Source organism: Oncorhynchus keta, chromosome 14, assembly GCF_023373465.1.
Source record: "Oncorhynchus keta strain PuntledgeMale-10-30-2019 chromosome 14, Oket_V2, whole genome shotgun sequence".
Classification (NCBI taxonomy): domain Eukaryota; kingdom Metazoa; phylum Chordata; class Actinopteri; order Salmoniformes; family Salmonidae; genus Oncorhynchus; species Oncorhynchus keta.
The window spans coordinates 54,693,524-54,719,493 of record NC_068434.1 but is presented as its reverse complement, the minus strand read 5'-3'; the positions used below and the strand labels follow the sequence as shown (position 1 = coordinate 54,719,493).

General features: G+C 41.4%; 1 protein-coding gene across 1 annotated transcript in view; it reads right to left on the bottom strand.

Annotated features, from left to right (window-relative positions):
- LOC118393628 (protein kinase C-binding protein NELL1-like) overlaps window positions 1-21,657 on the bottom strand; it is a 398,605-nt gene extending 376,948 nt beyond the window's left edge. Inside the window, exons 1-3 of the mRNA XM_052461927.1 lie at window positions 21,529-21,657; window positions 20,638-20,766; window positions 8,403-8,553 (exon numbers count right to left, since the gene is read on the bottom strand). Of these exons, the coding sequence (XP_052317887.1) occupies window positions 8,403-8,553; window positions 20,638-20,766; window positions 21,529-21,577 (329 nt within the window). The 5' untranslated portion in view covers window positions 21,578-21,657. The remainder of the gene's footprint in view (window positions 1-8,402; window positions 8,554-20,637; window positions 20,767-21,528) is intronic.
- Window positions 21,658-25,970: the final 4,313 nt, after the last annotated feature.

Genomic DNA, 25,970 nt, shown 5'->3' with positions numbered 1-25,970 from the left:
GGGCAGTTCAATGGTGAGAAACGTCTCAGTCCCTGGAGCAAAAATGTTGTGCTATCCAAGAGCACATGTACTTAACTTATCACACCTGGCACAAATTATTGTCTAGTTCTGTTTTTCCGATACCTGTGCCCAGAGGGGAGTAGTTCAAAGTTAGGATACAGGGGGTGGCTTGCGGAGGGCCCTGACCTTAAAGATCTCATCCAAGCCTGTCTGTTTGACTCCAAGTACCTTGCTTGCTGTAGCGATAATCCTTCTCAGCATATTTCCCTGGCTGACATTGGCATTGACAAACCAACAACAAAAAAGTTAAAATACTCTCAATGAAAGATTTGCAAAACCGAGTCACTATAGTATAGTCAACATTAAAAGATCACAACTTTTCGAGAAAATACAATCGCTGTTGACTCTTTTTGTAGATCAGGTTTGTAAATTTACTCCACTGAAGCTTATTGTCCAAGAGGACACCCAGATATTTGTATTCCCCTACAATCTCTATGTTCTGTCCTCTGATAGATGTTGCAGAGGTAGGTGCTGTACGCGTCCTGAAGTCTATGCACATCTCTTTGGTCTTGTTGATATTGAGGACCAAGTGTGAATCATCACACCACTCTACAAAGTCATTTAGGACCGGGCCATGGTTTTCCTTGTCATCATACAACAGGCTGATCAAGGCAGTGTCATCAGCGAACTTAACGAGGTGTCTGGATCGGAACTAGTACAATGATTAGAGTGCAAGATGTACAGGAGTGGGGACAAAACACATCCCTGAGGAGAGCCTGTGTTGGTGGTGTGTATCTCTGACATGTGGGGACCTACTTTGACCCGCTGTGACCGATGGCTCAGGAAGGACCATGTTGAGGAGAGTGACATCATCAAAAATTATGAATGACATCACCAACTCCTCTGCTGGGCTGATGAAACCATGGGTGCCTAAGCCAGCTCGTCAAGCTTCCACGCTGGCTCGAGAGGTTTTCTTGCCCCGTTTGGCTTTGGGAAGCGCTCATCCCACGTCAGGCCTCAGCCGGATGACCAGGGTTTTACACCAAAGCCGGCTCGCCAGGCGTCTACGCCTCAGCCAGCTCACCAGGCTCCCACGTTCCAGTGGTATCATCAGGCTGGCACACCTCAACCGGATCGTCAGGCTCCTACGCCTCTGCCCGTTCGCCAGACTCCTACGCCTGACGGTTCGTCTGGCTTCTGCGCTCCAGCCGGCTGATCCGGCGCCCATGCCCTGGCCGGCCCATCAGGCCCTTCCAGATGGGAAGCCGCGTGGCGCCCCTAGAGGCGGGGATACTGGCACACCTGCTCCCGCTCTCCCTCCCTGGTGGTCGATGGCACCAGGCTGCCCTGCATTGCACACTCCTGCCACCATCATTACACACACATGCTTCCCTCGTCACATGCATCAGCGAATCATTACACTCACCTGGACTCAATCACCTGTGTTATTACCTCCCGTTTATCTGTCTGTTCCAACACTCTGTCCTCAGCTTCTGCATTAACATTCGTATGTCATTGTTACCCGGTGCTGACCCTGTTCCTGTCCTGTTCCATGTCCGTGCTAAATTAATTGTTCAACTCTCCGTACCTGCTTCTCATCTCCAGTGTCGGTTCTTACAGCTTTAACACATGTCCACTTATTTTGTCTGAGCCTGGGCTTTTGTGTGCGTTACATCCCCTGAATAACTTCAAAACATCAGCCTTTTTAACCTCTCTGCGCACGGAACCCGCTAACGGGCTGAAATTCCACAACATACGGTGATCGCTACACAAATAGTCATATTAAACATTCATGAAAATACAAGTGTTTCACATGTATAGAATATTGCTAATCCAACTGAGTTGTCAGATTTAAAAAAGGATTTACTGCGAAAGAATACGATGTGATTATCTGAGCATAGAGTCCCATAAAAAACAACAATTTTAACCAGCACAGGCGTAACATAATCACAAACTGCATTAAAATACATTGTTTACCTTTGACGATCTTCGTCTGTTTGCAATTCCAATGCTCATTGTTACTCAATGAATGATCTTTTGTTTGATAAAATCCATTTATATAGCCTAACACGAAACATTTTGTGAACCGCTTGTGTCGTGAATTCCGTCTCATTCCATTTTCGACGACACATTCCAGGTAAATAACCCACACAGAACGTGACTTTTCCAGTCATGTTTGGTTTCACTGCAATCAACTGGTTTGCTTGTAACACAATCAAACGTGATGGGCCATTTCGCGGGACATATTGACTGAAAGAAACCGATTTGAAGACGACAAGTCATGACATTTGTGCACCAATGATTTGCCCGCTGTTTCGTTGATTGACTGTCTTTTAACCCAATGACCACTGATCGTCTTGAAATCTAGCTGGGTAGATAGCCAATGAGCTGAGGTAAACGGCAATACGCCATGTTTGTGTTGCAATACCAACCCATGTTGTAAGATCCAGTGTAAAGTGAGTCATTCGCTATTGAAGTTTCATACCGGAAGGAGAAAAACATATTATGCACTGCATTGTTTGGTAAACTCACAGATTCAGCTGTTTATATATCAATCATTGTGGCGACTAAGTCAGGGAAAGCTAAATCTAAGTCTAGATATACAGATGTACACACAATTTTTGAATAAATTGATTGGGAAGGTGAGACAGAGATTGTTGTAGGACAATTCCTTTAGCGATTGTGGATGAATATCTTTTGAACGGGAGTGGACATCGTTTTGGACTGGTAAGTTCTTATCATGCTAATGCCCTTGTTTGAAATTAATAATATAAAATATTATTTGTGATTTTAATTGTAATTTTAGAAGCAATATATAAACATGTAATGTCATGAAATGTGAGATGCGTGTGTCTGCCGCCCCACCACAACCCACATGAAATAGCCTATTTGAGGCTGTTGAGGAGAGGGCAGGACCACATCAATGGCCAACGTGAAATGGAGACAGTAGATACAGCTGGTCTGTTGTAATATAATAAAGACAGTAGATCTAGCTGTTCTGTCATAATATAATAGAGACAGTAGATCTAGTTGAAATGTCATAATTTAAAATAGACAGTAGATTTAGCAGGTCATAATAATATATTCAACCTTATGTTCCCTGTACTCTCTATATACAGTGCCTTGCGAAAGTATTCGGCCCCCTTGAACTTTGCGACCTTTTGCCACATTTCAGGCTTCAAACATGAAGAATAAACAACAAGTGGGACACAATCATGAAGTGTAACGACATTTATTGGATATTTCAAACTTTTTTAACAAATCAAAAACTGAAAAATTGGGCGTGCAAAATTATTCAGCCCCTTTACTTTCAGTGCAGCAAACTCTCTCCAGAAGTTCAGTGAGGATCTCTGAATGATCCAATGTTGACCTAAATGACTAATGATGATAAATGCAATCCACCTGTGTGTAATCAAGTCTCCATATAAATGCACCTGCACTGTGATAGTCTCAGAGGTCTGTTAAAAGCACAGAGAGCATCATGAAGAACAAGGAACACACCAGGCAGGTCCGAGATACTGTTGTGAAGAAGTTTAAAGCCGGATTTGGATACAAAAAGATTTCCCAAGCTTTAAACATCCCAAGGAGCACTGTGCAAGCGATAATATTTAAATGGAAGGAGTATCAGACCACTGCAAATCTACCAAGACCTGGCCGTCCCTCTAAACGTTCAGCTCATACAAGGAGAAGACTGATCAGAGATGCAGCCAAGAGGCCCATGATCACTCTGGATGAACTGCAGAGATCTTACAGCTGAGGTGGGAGACTCTGTCCATAGGACAACAATCAGTCGTATATTGCACAAATCTGGCCTTTATGGAAGAGTGGCAAGAAGAAAGCTATTTCTTAAAGATATCCATAAAAAGTGTTGTTTAAAGTTTGCCACAAGCCACCTGGGAGACACACCAAACATGTGGAAGAAGGTGCTCTGGTCAGATGAAACCAAAATTGAACTTTTTGGCAACAATGCAAAACATTATGTTTGGCGTAAAAGCAACACAGGCCATCACCCTGAACACACCATCCCCACTGTCAAACATGGTGGTGGCAGCATCATGGTTTGGGCCTGCTTTTCTTCAGCAGGGACAGGGAAGATGGTTAAAATTGATGGGAAGATGGATGGAGCCAAATACAGGACCATTCTGGAAGAACTTGATGGAGTCTGCAAAAGACCTGAGACTGGGACAGAGATTTGTCTTCCAACAAGACAATGATCCAAAACATAAAGCAAAATCTACAATGGAATGGTTCAAAAATAAACATATCCAGGTGTTAGAATGGCCAAGTCAAAGTCCAGACCTGAATCCAATCGAGAATCTGTGGAAAGAACTGAAAACTGCTGTTCACAAATGCTCTCCATCCAACCTCACTGAGCTCGAGCTGTTTTGCAAGGAGGAATGGGAAAAAATGTCAGTCTCTCGATGTGCAAAACTGATAGAGACATACCCCAAGCGACTTACAGCTGTAATCGCAGCAAAAGGTGGCACTACAAAGTATTAACTTAAGGGGGCTGAATAATTTTGCACGCCCAATTTTTCAGTTTTTGATTTGTTAAAAAAGTTTGAAATATCCAATAAATGTCGTTCCACTTCATGATTGTGTCCCACTTGTTGTTGATTCTTCACAAAAAAATACAGTTTTATATCTTTGTATGAAGCCTGAAATGTGGCAAAATGTCACAAAGTTCAAGAGGGCCGAATACTTTCGCAAGGCACTGTATATCTGTTTATTATACCTGTTGATACAGGGCTCATATGTGAAACTATTCTAACTGAACATTTTCTTTCACAGTGACACTGACTCCGAATATCTGGTGCCCTGTGTGAATTTAAGTATGCTCTCTCTAATTCTCTCTTTCTCTCTCTCGGAGGACCTGAGCCCTAGGACCATGCGTCAGGACTACCTGGCATGATTACTCCTTGCTGTCCCCAGTCCACCTGGCCTTGCCGCTGTTCCAGTTTCAACTGTTCTGCCTGCGGCTATGGAACCCTAAACGGTTAATTTTTACTCTTGAGGTGCTGTCCTGTAGCACCCTCTACAACCACTGTGATCTCCACCCGGCACAGCCAGAAGAGGACTGGCCACCCCTCATAGCCTGGTTCCTCTATAGGTTTCTTCCTAGGTTTTTGTATTTCTAGGGAGTTTTTCCTAGCTACCGTGCTTCTACACCTGCATTGCTTGCTGTTTGGGGTTTTAGGCTGGGGCTATATAAATAGATTTGATTTGATAGAGGACTGAGGGTCTTCCAAATATTGAAAGTATTTAAATAGTTACCCATGTTATTTTGTAAATGTATATATATTTGTTTTTTTTTCATATAATTTTAATCAATGTTTTTTTTCACTTTTTCCCATTTTTTGGGGGGAGGGAGTGTGTTAGAATACCATTTTGGTAATTTGTATATAGTAATTTGTTTCAAAATGTATACCTTTGCCAATTTGGCCACTTGGGTACATTTGGGCTATTTGTGTGGGACACCTGGGTGACTTCATGATAAATGTCACGTAGCACACTCATTTTGGAAGTTAGCATTCTGAAACTTTGCACAAGTACTGTTGCCCTCTTATATTTTTCACTGAAATTGTCCCCATCATCCTATCTAAATGTTTGTTTTTTACAAAAATAAAACTTATGTTTTTTTTTAATTGTTTTATCTCAACCAGATCTATTGTGTTATATTCTCCTACATTCAATTCACATGTACACAAACTTCAGAGTGTTGTCTTTCAAATAGTACCAAGAATATGCATATCCTTGGTACTGTGCCTGAGCTACAGGCTGTTATTTTTGGGTATGTCTTCACGCGGAAATTGCACAAAGTAGGGGGGAGCTGTAAGAGGTTTAACAACAATGATGCTTCCATTTGTTTTACCTCTGACACAAAGTTGTCAGATTCAAATCTTGAGAAGAAAACATTCAGCTCATTAGCCGTGTTCTGGCCCTCATGTCTCCCAAGGTCAGCACTGGTTATTCCCCTGCCTATGTGGGGGGTACTAGCCATGGATTTAATCCCTTGCCACGCCACCCTTGAGTTCCCTGAGGAGAGGGTCCTCTCCACCCTTTGCTTGTCGGCCTCCTTGTCCACCAGTTTACTGACCCGTACGGACTCGGGAGAGGCGAAGTTTGAGAGCCGTGCATCCTCCGAAACACAACCCAGCCAAGCCGCACTGCTTCTTGACACAACTACCACTTAACACGGAAGCAAGCCGCACCAATGTGTCAGAGGAAACACCTTACACCTGGCGACCGTGTCAGCGTGTGCTGCACCTAGCCGGCCACAGGAGTCACTAGTGTGCGATGGGACAAGGACATCCCTGCTGGCCAAACCCTCCCCTAGCCCGGATGACGCTGGGCCAATTGTGCACCACCCCATGGTTTACCCAGTCATGCCTGGCTGCAACAGAGCCGGAACTCGAACCCAAAATCTCTAGTGATACAGCTAGCAGTGCGATGCAGTGCCTTAGATCACTGCACCACTCGGGAGGCCCGTAACCCAGCATTTTTTGAGGATAAAACTAAATGGAATGGAGAAATTCTAGGGGAAAGCCTTTCGACAAGACATTGGGAGAGAAATTCACCTTTCAGCAGGACAATAACCTAAAACATAAAAACAAATCTACACTGAGTTATTTACTAAGAAGACAGTGAGTGTTCTTGATTGTCTGAGTTACAGTTCTGACTTAAATCTGCTATAAAATATATAGCAAGACTTAAAAATGTCTGTATAGCAATGAACAACAACTTTGCAGAGCTTGAAGAATTTTGAAAATAATAAAGGGCACATATTGCACAATCCAGGTGTGCAAAGCTCTTAGAGACTTACCCAAAAAGACAGACAGTTGTAATTGCTGCCAAAGGGTGTTTCACACATGCACACTCAGCAATAGTTTGTGAAAAATATCCTTTCTATGTTACTGTGTTACATTCCAATATATTCTTCTCAAGATAAAATACAGTGAGCTCCATTTTTTGTTGTTGTTTTGGCTCTGTACTCCAGCACTTTGGATTTTAAAGATATAATCACTTTGAGGTTAAAGTGCAGACTATCAGCTTTAATTTGAGGGTGTTTTCTATTTGTGTCCAATAGAAATGAATGGTAAATAAATGTATTGTGTCATTTTGGAGACCCTTTTTTTTTTTTACCCCTTTTTCGTGGTATCCAATTGGTATTAGTTACTGTCTTGTTTCATCGCTGCAACTCCCGTACGGACTCAGGAGAGGCGAAGGTCGAGAGCCATGCGTCCCCCGAAACACAACCCAACCAAGCCGCACTGCTTCTTGACACAACGCACATCCAACCCGGAAGCCAGCCGCACCAATGTGTCAGAGGAAACACCGTACAACTAGCGACCTGGTCAGCGTGCACTGCGCCCAGCCCGCCACAGGAGTCGCTAGTGCACGATGAGACAAAGATATCCCTGCCGGCCCTGCCGGCCAAACCCTCCCTAACCCAGACAACGCTGTGCCTATTATGCGTTGCCCCATCAGCCTCCCGGTTGCGGCCGGCTGTGGCAGAGCCTGGGCTTGAACCCAGAGTCTCTGGTGGCACAGCCTTAGACCACTGCACCACCCGGGAGGCCGAGACACTTTTATTGTAAATAAGAATATATGTTTCTAAACACTTCCACATTAATGTGGATGCTACCATGATTATGGATAATCCTGAATGAATCAAATATCATACCCCCAAGACATGCTAACCTCTCACCATTACAATATGAGGGGAGGTTAGCATTTTTGGGGGGTATTATTTTTATGCCTCTGTAACTTTCTCATTCATTGTATCATTTCAAATCCACAGTTCTGGAGCACAGGGCCAAAAATAACAACACATTTGGCATTGTCCCAATACTTTTGGAGCTTACTGTATATGTGTGTTGACTGTAATAAGGGCACAACTCACAAACAGACACACATACACACAAAATACAGAGATAATATACATTTGTGACTGAAGTTATTTGAAATGGCTGGAGGGGGAATTAGCGTTAAAGCAACGTGTCAGTGTGCACTTTGTACAAATGCTGGATTATCAACGATATCAATGTTCCTCCTTCAAGTATGATTTTCCTTCTGTCATTCACCAGTTCAAGAGAGAGCAACTCATTTTTTCTTTCCAAATTCACGCAAGCAGAAAAGCATGCAGTCAGAAAGTTACACATCTCCCACTCCTTTCCTTCCATCACTCACAAAAGCAGAGTAATCTGACATTGATATATTCAACGGGCTGATCAAATTCGTCTTGCAAATGCTCAATGAATGCAACAAGAAGTAATCTGTGCGTTCAATTCCAACAGGGGCCATTCAGAGTCACAGCTGGGAAAGTCAGTTGACGATAGTGGTGGCAGATCGAGAAAGGAGCTGCTGAAAAGGCAATAATAAAATGATTAAATATGCATTACCTGTGTTCAGATTCATGGATGGAGAAGATGACTCCTGACGTGGAGGTCTTCTGCTGGATGGAAGCCAGGAAGGTAAATTCACTTTTACTCCTGAAGAGCTCCACCACCTTCTCTGTGATGTGGGCGGGCGCGTGGACTGCTCTCCCCACATCTGGGGGATGAAAGAGAAAGAACAGCAATCAGGAAACGGCATGTTTGCCGCTTTCACAGTCGACATCCTGTCTGCCTGTTAAGGTTCAGGCATCAGCTAGCAGGGAAAAAGAAGACAAAGTGACTGCGTCCCAAATGGCAACCTGTTCCCAATGTTGTGCACTACGTTTGACCAGGGTGCATAGGGCCATTTGGGACACACATTGTCTGAGGCACGGCCTGAAACACTGCTGACTTTCACCAATATCTCTTTTTCAATGAATACCTTCTCTAATGACAAAGAAAGGCATAGCATCGTATGCATTATTCATTGCGTTTATAGTTTTGTTCAGTGTAGAAACACTCGATTTGGTGTTCCATTGCACTACGCTTTGAAGCATTTTGTTACTATGTGCCCTAATGAACACATCCATGACCTGTTTTGCGTGTCTCATGTGCCTCATAGATGGAGATTTTGCTCGTGTACTTGCAAAATGAGTTTGAGTTTGTAAAGTGTTGGTCACATGTTTCATGGGCTAAAATAAAAGATCCCAGAAATGTTCCATACGCACACAAAGCTTATTTCTCTTAAATGTTTTGCACACATTTATTTACATCCCTGTTAGTGAGCATTTCTCCTTTGCCAAGATAATCCATCCACCTGACAGGTGTGGCATATGAAGAAGCATTACACAGGTGCAACTTGTAATGGGGACATTAAAAAGCAACTCATCTGCCACCATCACTTCATTTTTCAGCATGATAATGAATGGCCCCATATCGCAAGGATCCATACACAATTCCTGGAAGCTGAAAATGTCCCACTTCTTCCACGGCCTGCAAACTCACCAGACATGTCACTCATTGAGCTTATTTGGGATGCTCTGGATTGACGTGTACAACATCGTGTTCCAGTTCCCGTCAATATCCAGCAACTTCGCACAGCCAATGAAGAGGAGACAACATTCCACAGGCTACAATCATCAGCCTGATCAAATCTATGCGAAGGAGATGTGTCGTGCTGCATGGGGTAAATGCTGGTCACACCAGATATTGAATTATATTCTGATCCACGCCCGTACCTTTTTTTAAGGTATCTGTTACCAACAGATGCATATCTGTAATCCCAATCATGTGAAATCCATAGACAAGGGTCTAATGAATTTACTTAAACTGACTGATTTCCTTATATCAACTGTAACTCAGTAAAATATTTGAAATTGTAGCATTTAGCGTTTTATATTTTTGTTCAGTATAATTGGACAAGTTCAGATAGTGGCTGCCCCCCATGGCAGGCTTGTAAACCTCTCTCAGTTGGTGCCAGAGTCCTGCCGATGTGATCCACATCCGCCGTTCCCTCTCCACTCAGCCTCCACGTTATAACTGGCACAGGACCAGGCACAGACACTGTATGACCGACCCACATTAAAAAATACTACAGTTACATTTACTGTAGTGTTTTTGCAGACTGTAGTATGCTGTAGTATTTACTATCGTATACTACGAGTCAAATCAATTATTATCCATTATTAAAGTGACCAGCGAGTCCATGTACATAGGGCAGCATCCTCTAAGGTGCAGGGTTGAATAACCGGGTGGTAGCCGGCTAGTGATGGCTATTTAACAGTCTGATGGCCTTGAGATAGAAGTTGTTTTTCAGTCTCTCGGTCCCACCTTTGATGCACCTGTACTGACCTCGCATTCTGGATGGTAGCGGGGTGAACAGGCTGTGGCTTGGATGGTTGATGTCCTTGATTATCTTTTTGCCATTCCTGTGACATCGGGTGCTGTAGGTGTTCTGGAGGGCAGGAAGGGTGATGCGTTGGTCAGACCGCACCATCCTCTGGTTGCAAGCACTGTAGTTGAAAGACCAGGCGGTGATATATCCTGACAGGATGCTCTCAATTGTGAACCTGTAAACATTTGTGAGGGTCTTAGGGGCCAAGCCAAATTTCTTCAGCCTCCTGAGGTTGAAGAGACGCAGAGGAACTTGAAGCTATTCACCTTCTCCACTACTGTCCCGTTGATGTGGATAAGGGCATGCTCTCTCTACTGTTTCCTAAAGTCCTCCATCAGCTCCTTCGTTTTGTTGATGTTGTCAGAGAGGTTATTTTCCTCGCACCACTCCGCCAGGGCCCTCACCTCCTCCCTCTCGCCTCTCAAAGAACTTCATGATCGATAGTCATTTAGGTCATTTACCTTTGCTTTCTTGGGTACAGGAACAATGGTGGACATCTTGAAGTAAGTGGAGACAGCAGACTGGGATAGGGAGAGGTTGAATATATCCGTAAACACACCAGCCAGCTGGTCTGCGCATGCTCTGAGGACACGGGTAGGGATGCCGTCTGGGCCATCAGCCGTGCAAGGGTTAACACATTTAAATGTCTTACTCACGTCGGCCACGGAGAATGAGAGCCCACCGTTCTTGGGAGCGGGCCACGTCGGTGGCACTATGTTTTTTTCAAAGCGGGCAAAGAAGGTGTTTAGCTTGTCTGGGAGCAAGACTTCAGTGTTCACGACGTGGCTGGTTTTCCCTTTGTAATCCATGATTGTCTGTAGACCCTGACACATATGGCTCGAGTTTGAGCCGTTGAATTGCGACTTTGTCTCTGTACTGACGTTTTGCCTGTTTGATTGCCTTATGGAGGGAATAAGTACTCTGTTTGTATTCAACCATTTTTCCAGTCATCTTGCCATGGTTAAATGTGGTGGTTCACATGGTTAAATGTGGTGGTTCGCTTTGTTCAATTATCAAATTACACCTTATTCTCTATAGTGCACTCTTTTTAATGCATTTTTATTTTGCCCAGTTGAGCTAAATAGACTCCTCATTGGTCAAATTAGTGCACTATATATAGGGAATAGGGTGTAATTTCAGAATGTATGCAAAAATAGTATTAAACTATGTGAAAATCGAGTATGCTTTAAATGCCAGGATGTTCAACTTTTTATCTAGTAGAATTCACTACACACTTTTTAGGAAGAAAATCATATTTTCTGAGTCACTTGTGTTTGACAACAGCTGATAATCATCTGATAATCAGATAAGGAGACTCGCTGTACCTAAATGAATGAATGATGTGAATCAACACAATTGTGCATATGATTATCCATTCTCATGACGGGTGTTGATATTGAGGAATGCATGAGAGCATCAGCTGTTCCGGACGACTGTGTGATCACGCTCTCCGTAGATTACATTATTAAGACTTAAATAGGTCAACATTCACAAGGCTGTGGGGCCAGACAGATTACCAGGACGTGTGCTCCGGGCATGTGCTGACCAACTGGCAGGTGTCTTCACTGACATTTTCAACATGTCCCTGATTGAGTCTGTAATACCAACATGTTTCAAGCAGACGACCATAGTTCCTGTGCCCAAGAACAGAAAGGTAACATGTCTAAATGACAACACACCAGTAGCACTCACGTCCGTAACCATGAAGTACTTTGAAAAGTTGGTTATGGCTCACATCAACATCATTATCACAGAAACTCTAGACCACTCTAATTTGCATACCGCCCAAACAGATCCACAGATGATGCAATCTCTATGATGCCAGAATAACAACCAATATATTCCTCAACGTAACCAAGACTAAGGAGATGATTGTGGACTACAGGAAAAGGAGGACCGAGCACCACCCCATTCTCATCGACGGGGCTGTAGTGGAGTAGGTTGAGAGCTTCAAGTTCCTTAGTGTCCACATCACCAACAAACTAGAATGGTCCAAACACACCAAGACAGTTGTGAAGAGGGCACGACAAAGCATATTCCCCCTCAGGACACTAAAAAGATTTGACATGGGTCCTAAGATCCTCAAAATGTTTTACAGTTGCAACATCAAGAGCAACTGTAAACTGCAACATCAAGAGCAACTGGTTGCATCATTGCCTGGTACGGCAATTGCTTGGCCTCTGACCGCAAGGCACTACAGAGGGTAGTGCGTACGGCCCAGCACATCACTGGGGCTAAGTTTCCTGCCATCCAGGACATCTACACTAGGCGGTGTCAGAGGAAGGCCCTAAAAATTGTCAAAGACCCCAGCCACCCCAATCATAGATTGTTCTTTTTACTATCGCATAGCAAGCAGTACCGGAGTACCAAGTCTAGGACAAAGCCTTCTCAACAGTTTTACCCCGAAGCCATAAGACTCATGAACAGGTAATCAAATGGCTACTATTTGCATTGTGTTCCCCCCCAACCCCTATTTTTACCCTACTGCTACTCTCTGTTCATCAAATATGCATAGTCACTTTAACCATATCTACATGTACAAACTACCTCAATCAGCCTGATTAACCAGTGTCTATGTAGCCTCGCTACTGTATATAGCCTGTCTTTTTACTGTTGTTTTATTTCTTTACCTACCATTTGTTCACCTAATACCTTTTTTGCACTATTGGTTAGAGCCATTAAGTAAGCATCTCACTGTTGTATTCGGCGCAAGTGACAAACTTTGATTTGATTTGGGTCAAAACCTCTGCCACTCCAACCTTGACTTCCACTGTTACTTGTTGTGCATGGAGGGGTCAATGTGCGGGAAGAATGCCATATAAGGACACATTGGTTATACCAGAACTGTGATTTGGTGAATAATGTCATTGCTCTTATTGAAATTGCCACAAAAAAAGGAAAATTTAAATCATTGTTCAAAACAAAGATGCATTTGGCCTTGTCACGTTCTGACCTCAGTTCTTTTATTATGTCTTTGTTTTTAGTATGGTCAGGGCGTGAGTTGGGTGGGTTGTCTATGTTCCGTTTTCTATGTTGTGTTTGCGTATGGCCTGGTATGGTTCTCAATCAGAGGCAGGTGTCGTTAGTTGTCTCTGATTGAGAATCATACTTAGGTAGTCTAAATTCATACAATCAATGAAAGATCCAACGTCAAAGTTTACTTAAAGTGTATTTTAAAATAGCAACACACTTAAAACAATAAGATGAAAAAAAAAACAAGCATGGCAATAAAAGACATCAAATGTTATGAAAGAATATAAAACACGTTGATTAATGTCCAAGCTAAAAAGGCAAATAGGATTTTAACACCTCAAGCAGTTTCACAGTACAATGCAAAGTTCTGTAAAAAATAAAGAAGGAAAATAAAACATATAAAAAGTATGAAACACAAACAATGATGAATAATCAAAAAAAAATGATCGCTACAATTTAAGAAATAAACAGTTGCTTTGCTCGCAAATTCCCAATGCTAGCCCCCTTGACTTCTCATAGCTTCACCTCCAAGTAGGCTAAACAAATCTTACAAGCCCTAATTTTGTCGCATCTGGACTACTGCCCAGTCAGGTCAAGTGCCACAAAGAGGGACATAGGCAAATTACAGTTCGCCAAGAACAAAGCAGTATGGCTGGCCCTTAAATGTACATGGAGAGCTAACATCAATGACATGCATGTCAATCTCTCCAGGCTCAAAGTAGATGAGAGATTGATTGAATCACTACTTGTCTTTATTAGAGGTATTGACTGAGCTGTCTGTGCAATTGACTAGCACACAGTTCACCCATGCAGACACCCCACAATACACGCCACAAGGGCACTCTTCACATCCCCCATGTCCAAAACAGACTCCGGGAAACGCACTGTACCACACAGAGCCATGACTACATGGAACTCTATTTCACATCAAGTAACTCATGTAAGAGGTAAAATCATAAAAAATATTTAAAAAACAACACTTTACGGAACGCAGACTGTGAGGAGACACACACACACACACACACACACACAAAGACACACACACATAAGCTAGCACACATTCATACATTGTAATATTGTTGAATGTTTGTATTATACATTTTGCAGTGTAGATATGTTGTGGTGTAATTGTATTTGTTTCGGATTCCCATTAGCTGCTGCCAATGCAATGGTTACTCAATTTTTTGTTTTCTGTGTTTGGACCCCATGAAGAGTACCTGTTGCCTTGAGAGCAGCTAATGGGGATCATTAATAAAAACAAACACAAATACTAAATCCCTAAAAAGCAGCCCTGCTTGAAACTGGTACTACAGTTACTGTCTCTGTAATCCTGGCAAATTGCACTTTTTACCGGCAATATGCACAGCGCTTCATAATTCTCTGAACTGGAATAAACTGTGCCTTGCCCCAAACCTCAACAGGGGGCTTGAAATTATATTGATTCAGATGTTTCAGGAACCAATTTACATGAGCCATGAGATGAGAAATGTGTGTGTTTTCATGTGCTGGATCAACAAGCACATCACAAGAGAACAACTGTGTTACTATGCCTGGTGTTAGCTCTACATCTGGTTGAATGTGCCCATCTGTCTGTCAGTGCCTACCACTTTATAGTACACATGAATCGGAGGAGGGCCTGTTGTCCAGACCTCTGGCAGTCTCTATTATGGGGGTGCCACAAGGGTTCAATTCTTGGGCCGACTCTTTTCACTGTATATATCAATGATGTCGCTCTTGCTACTGGTGAATCTCTGATACACCTCTATGCAGACGACACAATTTTGTATACTTCTAGCCCTTCTTTGGACACTGTGTTAACAAATCTCCAGACGAGCTTCAATGCCATACAACACTCCTTCTGTGGCCTCCAACTGCTCTTAAATGCTAGTAAAACTAAATGCATGCTCTTCAACTGATCGCTGCCCACACCCGACCGCCCGACTAGCATCACTACTCTGGGCGGTTCTGACTTAGAATATGTGGACAACTACAAATACCTAGGTGTCTGGTTAGACTGTAAACTCTCCTTCCAGACTCACATTAAGTATCTCCAATCCAAAATAAAATCTAGAATTGGCTTCCTCTTTCGCAACAAAGCCTCCTTCACTCATGCTGCTAAACATACCCGGGTAAAACTGACTATCTTACCGATCCTTGGCTTCGGCGATGTCATTTACAAAATAGCCTCCAACACTCTACTTAGCAAATTGGATGTAGTCTATCACAGTGCCATCTGTTTTGTCACCAAAGCCCCATATACCACCCACCACTGCAACCTGTATGCTCTTGTTTGCTGGCCCTCGCTTCATATTCATATTCATATGTCGCACTGCTTTGCTTTATCTTGGCCAGGTCGCAGTTGTAAATGAGAACTTGTCCTCAACTGGCCTACCTGGTTAAATAAAGGTTAAATAAAAAATGTAGAATAAAAATGAAGAGCGAAAACCTCTACTTTGATCAGTGCTTATAACCTTTCCCAGCATATCTATCTTATCAGGTTGTTCTGTCAACTGTCCAATGGTGAGATCATTGTTTGGATACATTAATGTGAAGACACTATACAGATAATTCTACCATCACTTGCTATGACAAACGGCTACTTAGGGGGCAGGCAAACAATGTCTGAGCTCACTGCGCATTCAACACTGGTCAGATCCTTATGCTCACTCTGATCAATGGCATGTAAATACTTGGTACCATCAGGACCTACAGTGGGGCAAAAAAGCATTTAGTCATTCACCAATTGTGCAAGTTCTCCCACTTAAAAAGATGAGAGAGGCCTGTAATTTTCATCATAGGTACACTTCAACTATGACAGACAAAATTAGAAAAGAAATCCAGAAAATCACATTGTAGGATTTTTAATTTATTTATTTGAAAATGATGGTGGAAAATAAGTATTTGGTCAATAAAAGTTTCTCAATACTTTGTTATATACCCTTTGTTGGCAATCACAGAGGTCAAACGTTTTCTGTAAGTCTTCACAGGGTTTTCACACACTGTTGCTGGTATTTTGGCCCATTCCTCCATGCAGATCTCCTCTAGAGCAGTGATGTTTTGGGGCTGTTGCTGGGCAACACAGACTTTCAACTCCCTCCAAAGATTTTCTATGGTGTTGAGATCTGGAGACTGGCTAGGCCACTCCAGGACCTTGAAATGCTTCTTACGAAGCCACTCCTTCGTTGCCCGGGCGGTGTGTTTGGGATCATTGTCATGCTGAAAGACCCAGCCACGTTTCATCTTCAATGCCCTTGCTGATGGAAGGAGGTTTTCATTCAAAATCTCATGATACATGGCTCCATTCATTCTTTCCTTTACACGGATCAGTCGTCCTGGTCCCTTTGCAGAAAAACAGCCCCAAAGCATGATGTTTCCACCCCCATGCTTCACAGTAGGTATGGTGTTCTTTGGATGCAACTCAGCATTCTTTGTCCTCCAAACACGACGAGTTGAGTTTTTACCAAAAATATTTATTTTGGTTTGATCTGACCATATGACATTCTCCCAATCTTCTTCTGGATCATCCAAATGCTCTCTAACAAACTTCAGACGGGCCTTGACATGTACTGGCTTAAGCAGGGGGACACGTCTGGCACTGCAGGATTTGAGTCCCTGGAGGCGTAGTGTGTTACTGATGGTAGGCTTTGTTACTTTGGTCCCAGCTCTCTGCAGGTCATTCACTAGGTCCCCCCGTGTGGTTCTCGGATTTTTGCTCACTGTTCTTGTGATTATTTTGACCCCACGGGGTGAGATATTGTGTGGAGCCCCAGACCGAGGGAGATTATCAGTGGTATTGTATGTCTTCCATTTCCTAATAATTGCTCCCACAGTTGATTTCTTCAAACCAAGCTGCTTACCTATTGCAGATTCAGTCTTCCCAGTCTGGTGCAGGTCTACAATTTTGTTTCTGGTGTCCTTTGACAGCTCTTTGGTCTTGGCCATAGTGGAGTTTGGAGTGTGACTGTTTTGAGGTTGTGGACAGGTGTCTTTTATACTGATAACAAGTTCAAACAGGTGCCATTAATACAGGTAACGAGTGGAGGACAGTGGAGCTTCTTAAATAAGAAGTTACAGGTCTGTGAGAGCCAGAAATCGTGCTTGTTTGTAGGTGACCAAATACTTATTTTCCACCATAATTTGCAAATAAATTAATTAAAAATCATACAATGTGATTTTCTGGATTTATTTTTCTCATTTTGTCTGTCATAGTTGAAGTGTACCTATGATGAAAATTACAGGCCTCTCTCATCTTTTTAAGTGAGAGAACTTGCACCATTGGTGGCTGACTAAATACTTTTTTGCCCGACTGTATGTGTATGTCATCTTTCATGACTGCCTTCTAACACGTTTCTCATATCAAAGCCATTTGGCCAGACCATGTGCTTAATCTCTAGGGCAGTTAAAACCTTTCTCATTAACTGAACTAATATGCTGTGATCGTTGGTCTTCTATTTACCTCTGAACTATGAACTATCAACAAACCTACCAGAGTAGTTACAAACAGCACAGAAATTAAATCATCAACATGTATTGATCACATCTATAATAATGCTGCAGAAAATTGCTTTAAAGCAGTATCCAAATCCATTGGATGTAGTGATCACAATATAGTAGCCATATCTAGGAAAACCAAAGTTCCAAAGGCTGGGCCTAATATAGTGTATAGGAGGTCATACAATATGTTGTGTTGTGATTCCTATGTTATTGATGTAAATAATATTTGTTGGTCTGTGGTGTGTAATGAGGAGCAACCAGACACTGAACTTGACACATTTTTGAAAATGCTTATTACATTTACAAAACAGTTACATCCCCTTGTATTGATGAGGAATTGAAAAAGTGTATGGTTGAGAGGGATGAGGCAAAAGGAATGGCATATAAGTCTGGCTGCACAACTGATTGGCAAACGTACTGCAAATTGAGAAATCATGTAACTAATCTGAATAAATAGAAGAAGAAACTCTACTATGAAAAAAATATACATGTTATAAAGAATGATGGTAAAAAGTGTTGGATCACCTTAAATTACATTCTGGGCAAAAATGCAAACTCAGCTGCATCATTTATTGAATCAAATGACTCATTCATCACAAACCCCACTGATATTGCCAACTACTTTAATATTTTTTTAATTGGCAAGATTAGCAAATTTAGACATGACATGCCGGTAATACACATCCAAGTGTAACTAACCAAATTATGAAAGCGTTTGAATTCCATAAAGTGAGTGTGGAAGAGGTGATTTTAAAAAAATATTTTTTTGTCAACAATGACAAGCCACCGGGGGGGTCTGACAACTTGGATGGAAAATGACTGAGGGTAGCACTGGGCAGCACTGCTGGCCCTTAATTGTACACTGAGAGCTAGCATGTCAATCTCTCATGGTTCCAAGTGGAGGAGAGCTTGACTTCATCACTACTTGTTTTTGTAAGAAATGTTGGCAAGCTGAATGCACCGAGCTGTCTGTTTAAACTACTAGCACACAGCTCGACACCCATGCTTGCCACACAAGACATGCCACCAGAGTAGAGGTCGACCGAATATGATTTTTCAACGCCGATAGCGATACCGATTATTTGAGGACCCCCCAAAAAAAGCCGATAGCGATTAATCGGACGATTTATATATATATTTTTTTTTTAACATTTTATTTGTAATAATGACAATTACAACAATACTGTATGAACACTTATTTTAACTTAATATAATACATCAATAAAAATCCATTTAGCCTCAAATAAATAATGAAACATGTTCAATTTGGTTTAAATAATGCAAAAACAAAGTGTTGGAGAAGTAAAAGTGCAATATGTGCCATGTAAAAAAGCTAACGTTTGAGTTCCTTGCTCAGAACATGAAAACATATGAAAAGTTGGTGGTTCCTTTTAACATGAGACTTCAATATTCCAAGGTAAGAGGTTTTAGGTTGTAGTTAATATAGTATTTATTGGAGTATTTCTCTCTATGCCAATTGTATTTCATATCCCTTTGACTATTGGATGTTCTTATAGGCACTATAGTATTGCCAGTGTAACAGTATAGCTTCCGTCCCTCTCCTCGCTCCTACCTGGGCTTGAACCAGGAAAACATTGACAACAGCTACACTCGAAGCAGCATTACCCATGCAGAGCAAGGGGAATAACTACTCCAAGTCTCAGAGCGAGTGACATTTGAAACGCTATTAGCGAGCACCCTGCTAACTAGCTCGCCATTTCACATCGGTTACACCTGCCATTAGGCTGATAGGCTTGAAGTCATAAACAGCGCTGTGCTTGTGAAGAGCTGCTGGCAAAACGCACGAAAGTGCTGTTTGAATGAATGCTTACGAGCCTGCTGTTGCCTACCACCGCTCAGTCAGACTGCTCTTTCAAATCATAGACTTAATTATAACATCATAACACATAACATAATAACACACAGAAATACGAGCCATTGGTCATTAATATGGTCGAATCCGGAAACTATAATTTCGAAAACAAAACGTTTATTCTTTCAGTGAAATACGGAACCGTTCGGTATTTTATCTAACGGGGTGGCATCCATAGGTCTAAATATTCTTGTTACATTGCACAACCTTCAATGTTATGTCATAATTACGTAAAATTTCCACCATAATTACTTATTTTCCACCATAATTTGCAAATAAATTCATTAAAAATCCTACAATGTGATTTTCTGGATTTTTTTTCTCATTTTCTCTGTCATAGTTGAAGTGTACATTTGATGAACATTACAGCCCTCTTTCATCTTTTTAAGTGGGAGAACTTTCACAATTGGTGGCTGACTAAATACTTTTTTGCCCCACTGTATATGGTTGGGTAATAATGGTATATGATGTACTGTTTTATCTTGTGTTTTATGTGTGAGTGCCTTAATGTGTTTGGACCGCAGGAAGAGTAGCTGCTGCCTTGGCAGGAGCTAATGGGGTTCCCTAATAAATACAAAATACAAAGGCAAACAAGCCAAGCATTTTGACTACTCAGTCCCCTCATATGTCCGGGCTGTGCGTTACGATGATCTCTCGGCTGCCATCCAACTTCTGACACCGATGTAGCGAACGGCGAGGCAGTGCAGTGAAAGGCAAGCACCCTACACATTGGGCCACTTGTTAGGAATTGCAATATGGCTCATATCATGAGGATTGTTACAATACATAGGTGATGTGATGATGATTAGTTCACCATCTGTTACCAACATTTTACCTAACATATTCTGGATAATTCTACAACCATGAGTCCGAGCTTGGGTAACCTACATCTTACAAATGAAATTAGTTTACCAAACGTTCTCAAGATTCCATGCCAAAATAAAACACATTGCTGCAATTCACTGATAAATCAAACAGTGATCTAGCAATCAATTAATTCACAAATGGAGAAAGGAAGTATACAGTACCTCGAAATAAGAAGGCTTTGCTATTGTTGTGAAGCCCTGCCACTTGGGTAATTCCATAAATTGCATTTGCGAAGTCAAGTTCATTGATGATATCTATCTGGTAGTCGGGATCTATTCCAAAGCCGATAACTGTAGGGGGGAAATATTATTTAGACATTGTCACACATTGGGTGCACAGTTACTATCACACATCCTCCCAACTACCTATATGATGTGTATAACGTACATAATAAGCAAGGCACTTCTTTAATGATTGAGTTTGAGAATCAAACTTCAGCGTCTGCATGATACAACGAACTGCAACACAGTCAAATACATGCAGTCAAATACATGGGGATTGAATCCATGCGATTTCAAAGCACCTTCACCAAGGTACAGTGGCAATCATATCAGAGACAAAACGCGTAACTTGCATGGGACTAGACATAAGATACTATATAATGACAGATCATTTTAAATGAAAGTATACATAATGCAAATGTTAGGCTTATTGTTTCATGGGAACAAATTGACTGCTGCATCAACCTGTGCGACACCTGTAATTTCTGTAAGGACTTTTGCGCGTTATACAGATGTGGTCTGACACAACAACAAACCCTACGATTTAGGAGATGATAACTATGCTATTTATCTGTACTATAAAACGAATTTTAAAAACATGTGATTTATAAAAAAAAATCGATGAGGGGCAAATTGATTTTTTTAAATTAATTGATTAATAAAAAACCAACGAGAGACAAAATAAGGATCGAGAAGCTTGCGCGCAAGTTGCTAATTAGGCTATGGAGAAGGAGAGGGTGGGTGCGCATTAAAAACCCATTGCTGACAGAGCTGATAATGATACCTAAACAATATGTAAACTAACTGCATATGGCCCAGTGTGACACCTACCTGGTTTCGCAAGGAGCACTACCGATAACAAAGCCACGTAAATATCCATTTGTATGAAGTTGAACTGTACAGTTTCCTCAGAAATATCCGCCGTCGATCGCTTCGTTAGCAATCCACTTGCTCGGGTCTGTCTGCAAACTGCGCTCGTCTCACGGTTGCTGGGTGCAGAGGCTCGGAGCGTTCCACATCATGGAAATAGGGGTTCTTTCGGCGCGCACGTAAATTATCTTGAATTTACTCTAAATACTATTTCCATCTATTCAATAGGCGATATTATTCACAAACCTTGGCGAAGTCCACATTACCAATCCTCCTGGATTCAAATTAATCTATAGACGACATGTTTGCGCGGCGAAAATGAACCTTAATCCTCCCCTTTCAGTGACGATAGCCACGTCCAATTCTGGAGGTGACGCTGGGGACCTGTAATAAGAGTTGGGATTCTAACAAGTAGGCTACATGTAATTACATAGCCTATTTGTTACGAATAATCATCTCTTACATAGCCTTTTCTCATTTTTGCAGATAATCAGATGCAGTATTTTTCACAACAGAAAAGGTCTATGAAAATGAAAATGAGATTAATTGAATCAGGCGGACTTCTTTAACCAGCTAAATCATAGTCAGGTCCTCATGAATGTGTATTTTTTTCGGGACTTCACGCCGTTAGCCTACATTCAATCCATAAACCCCTGACATGTGTCCGTCTCCTCGCTTTCCTCCCTTACCTCTAACTCGATCAATCTCTCCCTCCCTCTCGCCCTCACCACTGGGATACTGAAGGCTTCTTATAAGCACTCCAACCCATCTTCCTCCTGGGAGCTGTCCTTGTTGGATACCATTAATCACGCTCCTAGCTTCTCCAGTGCAGGTAATATCACATCCCAAATGGCATCCTGTTCCCTACTGTGCGCTACTTTTTACACGGGGCTCTGATAAAGCTTTGATCAAAATGTGTGCACTATGTATAGAATTGATTGTCATGTGGGATGCAACCAATGTGTGCTGTGTGTATAGTCAGGTTACCTGCATCAACACAAGCCATGCGCTGACATTGAAACAAGTACATTTATTCAGCGATTTTGGCATTTATGCACGGCCACATCTATAGCACAACAGTAGCTATGATACCCGTTTGGCAATCTCGTTCAGAAGATGACTGGGAATTTTACAGGAGTGTCATTTTAATTGGAGTCACTAACTATGTTTCCATCCACAGTTGTTATGCGAATAAAGTCATAGCTATCAAAAAAATCATGACAGCTGTGATGGAAACGTTTCGGTAAAATGTTATGAATTCTGACATATAATTTGTTCGTTGGACATGGTGGGATCTTTTTGGTGTCTGTAAAATGAATTATTCAACAAATGTCGGTGAAAATGCCTTTATGTGCAAATACCGATATAATAACCGTATAGAAGTGAATTTGGAGTCACGCGATGACATATTGTGTGGTCCTACCACTACGACTCGGGAAAGCATGCTTATTGGGCTACAGATTAAATAAGTTATGATGAACTTCACAAGGTGGTAAAAGTCCAAGGTGATGAGCTTGATCCTCATTTCCAATAAATATCTTGCTCTTTTTTTCCATAATAATCACATAATGTAGTCTATAGCCTGCCTGCACTGTAGTTGTTGGCTCGAGCGCAAGTGCCAATAGTGGGCACATTGACTATATAACACAACATTGTTTTGTGACAAAACCATCAGTAGTGATGAAAATGTGATGGAAATCCATTTAACTTATTCATTTATTCATTTAATAACTGTAAAAGTAATTTATGTGCACTACGTCATCATCCACATAATTTTATCCATAACAAGTCAATTTGATGGAAACATCTCTGGTGGGAAAATGCCATATTGTTTTTATGCAGATTTTTGAATATTGGATGGAATCCTAGATACTGTTGCAAAGGGATCGGTAGCTAGGTTTCCATCCAATTAGCAACAGAATTTCATTCTAGAATCTAAATAAAGAAAATATTAGCATTTTCCCACATGTGATGTGTTTCCAGCAAACGGACTTGTTGCAGATAAAAATTAGAGCGTGATGACGTAGTGTGGACAAAATCTAGTTTTTCGCTTAAGTTTTCATGTACCGAATAAAAATCAAAAGTTCAGTGTGTTTCCATCCCATTTTCAATTCTACCAATAGCTTTGACACGAACACTGTTGCATTCAATAGCAAATGTGCCTCCTCTGGTCTTGGCATGTGCGCTCCAACCAACAGCTTGCAGATACTGTGCATGTAGGCTACTCTACATTATTTTGGATAAAAGCAAGAGTATTTGTATTTGTCAAACAGCAGTCAAGCATCGAGTCACCAGAATAAGACCCTCAATATTTATTGTAAAGAAGCATCAAGATCACTGTTCACTTTCACCAAACTGTGAAGTTCATCATCATTTATTTAATCTGTAGCCTAATAAACTGCATGGTTTCCCGAGTCTTGTGGGATGAGTTTGGGGAAGATAATTTGTACCATAAAATGCACCTTTATAATAAAGCATTACATGCATCATCGTATTTACCGTTACTTTCCAGAACAGTGTTGTCCCGCTAATTGATTGCATTTTGAAACATTTGCGCTTATAACCTACTTACTGCCTTGTGTGCATTGTTGCGCTTATGTGAAAAAATAGGCGAATAGTTGATCAACTTTTTAAGCTAAACGATCAGCCTCATTGCTTTTTTGATGTGTGTGGTTGTATTGATTTGGGATCTATCGCATCCCATACTGTCCCAGAGTATGTTTGGAATATTTATTTATTGCAAGTTGACCAATAGAATAAGTTAACCTTTGTACTATGGGGGATAGTAGATTCACATAGGCTATTACTTTTGCTGTTCGTTAGGCCTACTCATCTTGTTCACTGACGAAAAGTAGGCTAAATGTGGACAGCTCGTAAAAATATGCCCCTCAGAATTCAATAAGAGGAACCAATCACGATGGGCATTGGCTACATCTGAGAGCTATGTGAGTGAGAGGTGCTTCGGGGAATGGCAGCAGGGAGAAGGGATTTATAATTAGCCTATTATATTCAGCCCAAGGGCACAACTGCCACTTTGGCTGCAAAGGGCATGGCTTTTTTAGGGGGCATTACGGCCACACAAGGGAATGCCACCAGGAAATTCGAGGCCAGGTGAGAATATTATCAAGTGCTTGTCAAATTGTGAATGAGAGACTGATGAAGAGTGTGCAGCTTGCAACTGTTTTCAAATCATTATAGTCCCATCATGCAGCCTTAGAATGTATTAAACATCAAAACATATAGCCCAACATTTGTATCACAACTAAAGTTGCATAAATAACTCTAAATGAAGAATATAGGAGGACCAGTTTCTTTGTTAATGTGTGCACTTCCTTTGAAATAATTTGGATAAAATATCCTTTCTATTTTATTACGCTATGTTCAACTGTATTCTTTATACTATAAAATACAAATAATTTCTAAGCAAATCTTGTCTGCGAAATTAACTAGTGTAGCCCACAGCCATATGGCATAGCCATATCAGGGCCTAACATAAGGACAACTCAGAGTATGCTATTCTGTACTTGTGAAATACTTAATTTTCTTCATATCATGTTTCTTTAGACCTGGTTAAAATAAATAATGAATTTATTGTGATTGTGTGGGCTATATTAAATGGATTTATTAAACTTTTTAAAATGTAGATATTCCAAAGGTCTGCATCAGTGGATTGTAGGCTATGCGTGGAAGCAAGAAGATACTAAACATGTTTATACTGATTAATGGTTAATTGTCTTGAGACCGGCAATTATTTGCTTGACATTTCCTGGCTGACAAAATGACCGCCACAGCCCTTGGGAGGACCACACAACATATCATTGTGTGACTCCAAGTTTACTTCGATATGATGGTTATAATATAAAAATTTGCACCTAAAGGCATTTCCACTGCAAATTCTCGCATAATTCATTTTACTGACAATATAGGTCCCACCATGTGGAACAAAAATGATCTGTTGGCATTTTAAAAAATTCTATGACTTTACTCCGATAAAAACTGTGGATGGAAACATAGTTAGTGTCTTTCTTGCAGTGGATTTACGTCATTCAGTGGTAGCGGCATTTGAGAAGCAGGCAGATCGTTTGTTGAATCCTGTGGCAGAGCAGATGACAAGGCACAGTATGTTTCATTGATGAAGTTCAGGCCCAGTGAATGCAGTGTCTGCCTCCCAAATGGCACCCTATTCCCTGTATAATACACTACGTTGACCAGGGAATGCAGTGTCTGCCTCCCAAATGGCAGCCCATTCAAAAGTAGTGTACTATTCAGGTCATAGGGCTCTGGTCAAATGTTAGGAATACTGTAGTTGTTGGGGTGTAGTGATGGAAACATTGCAACAAATGTTCAACTTGATTCACATATTCATCAACTATAAAATATGTCCATTACATTACAATATGTCC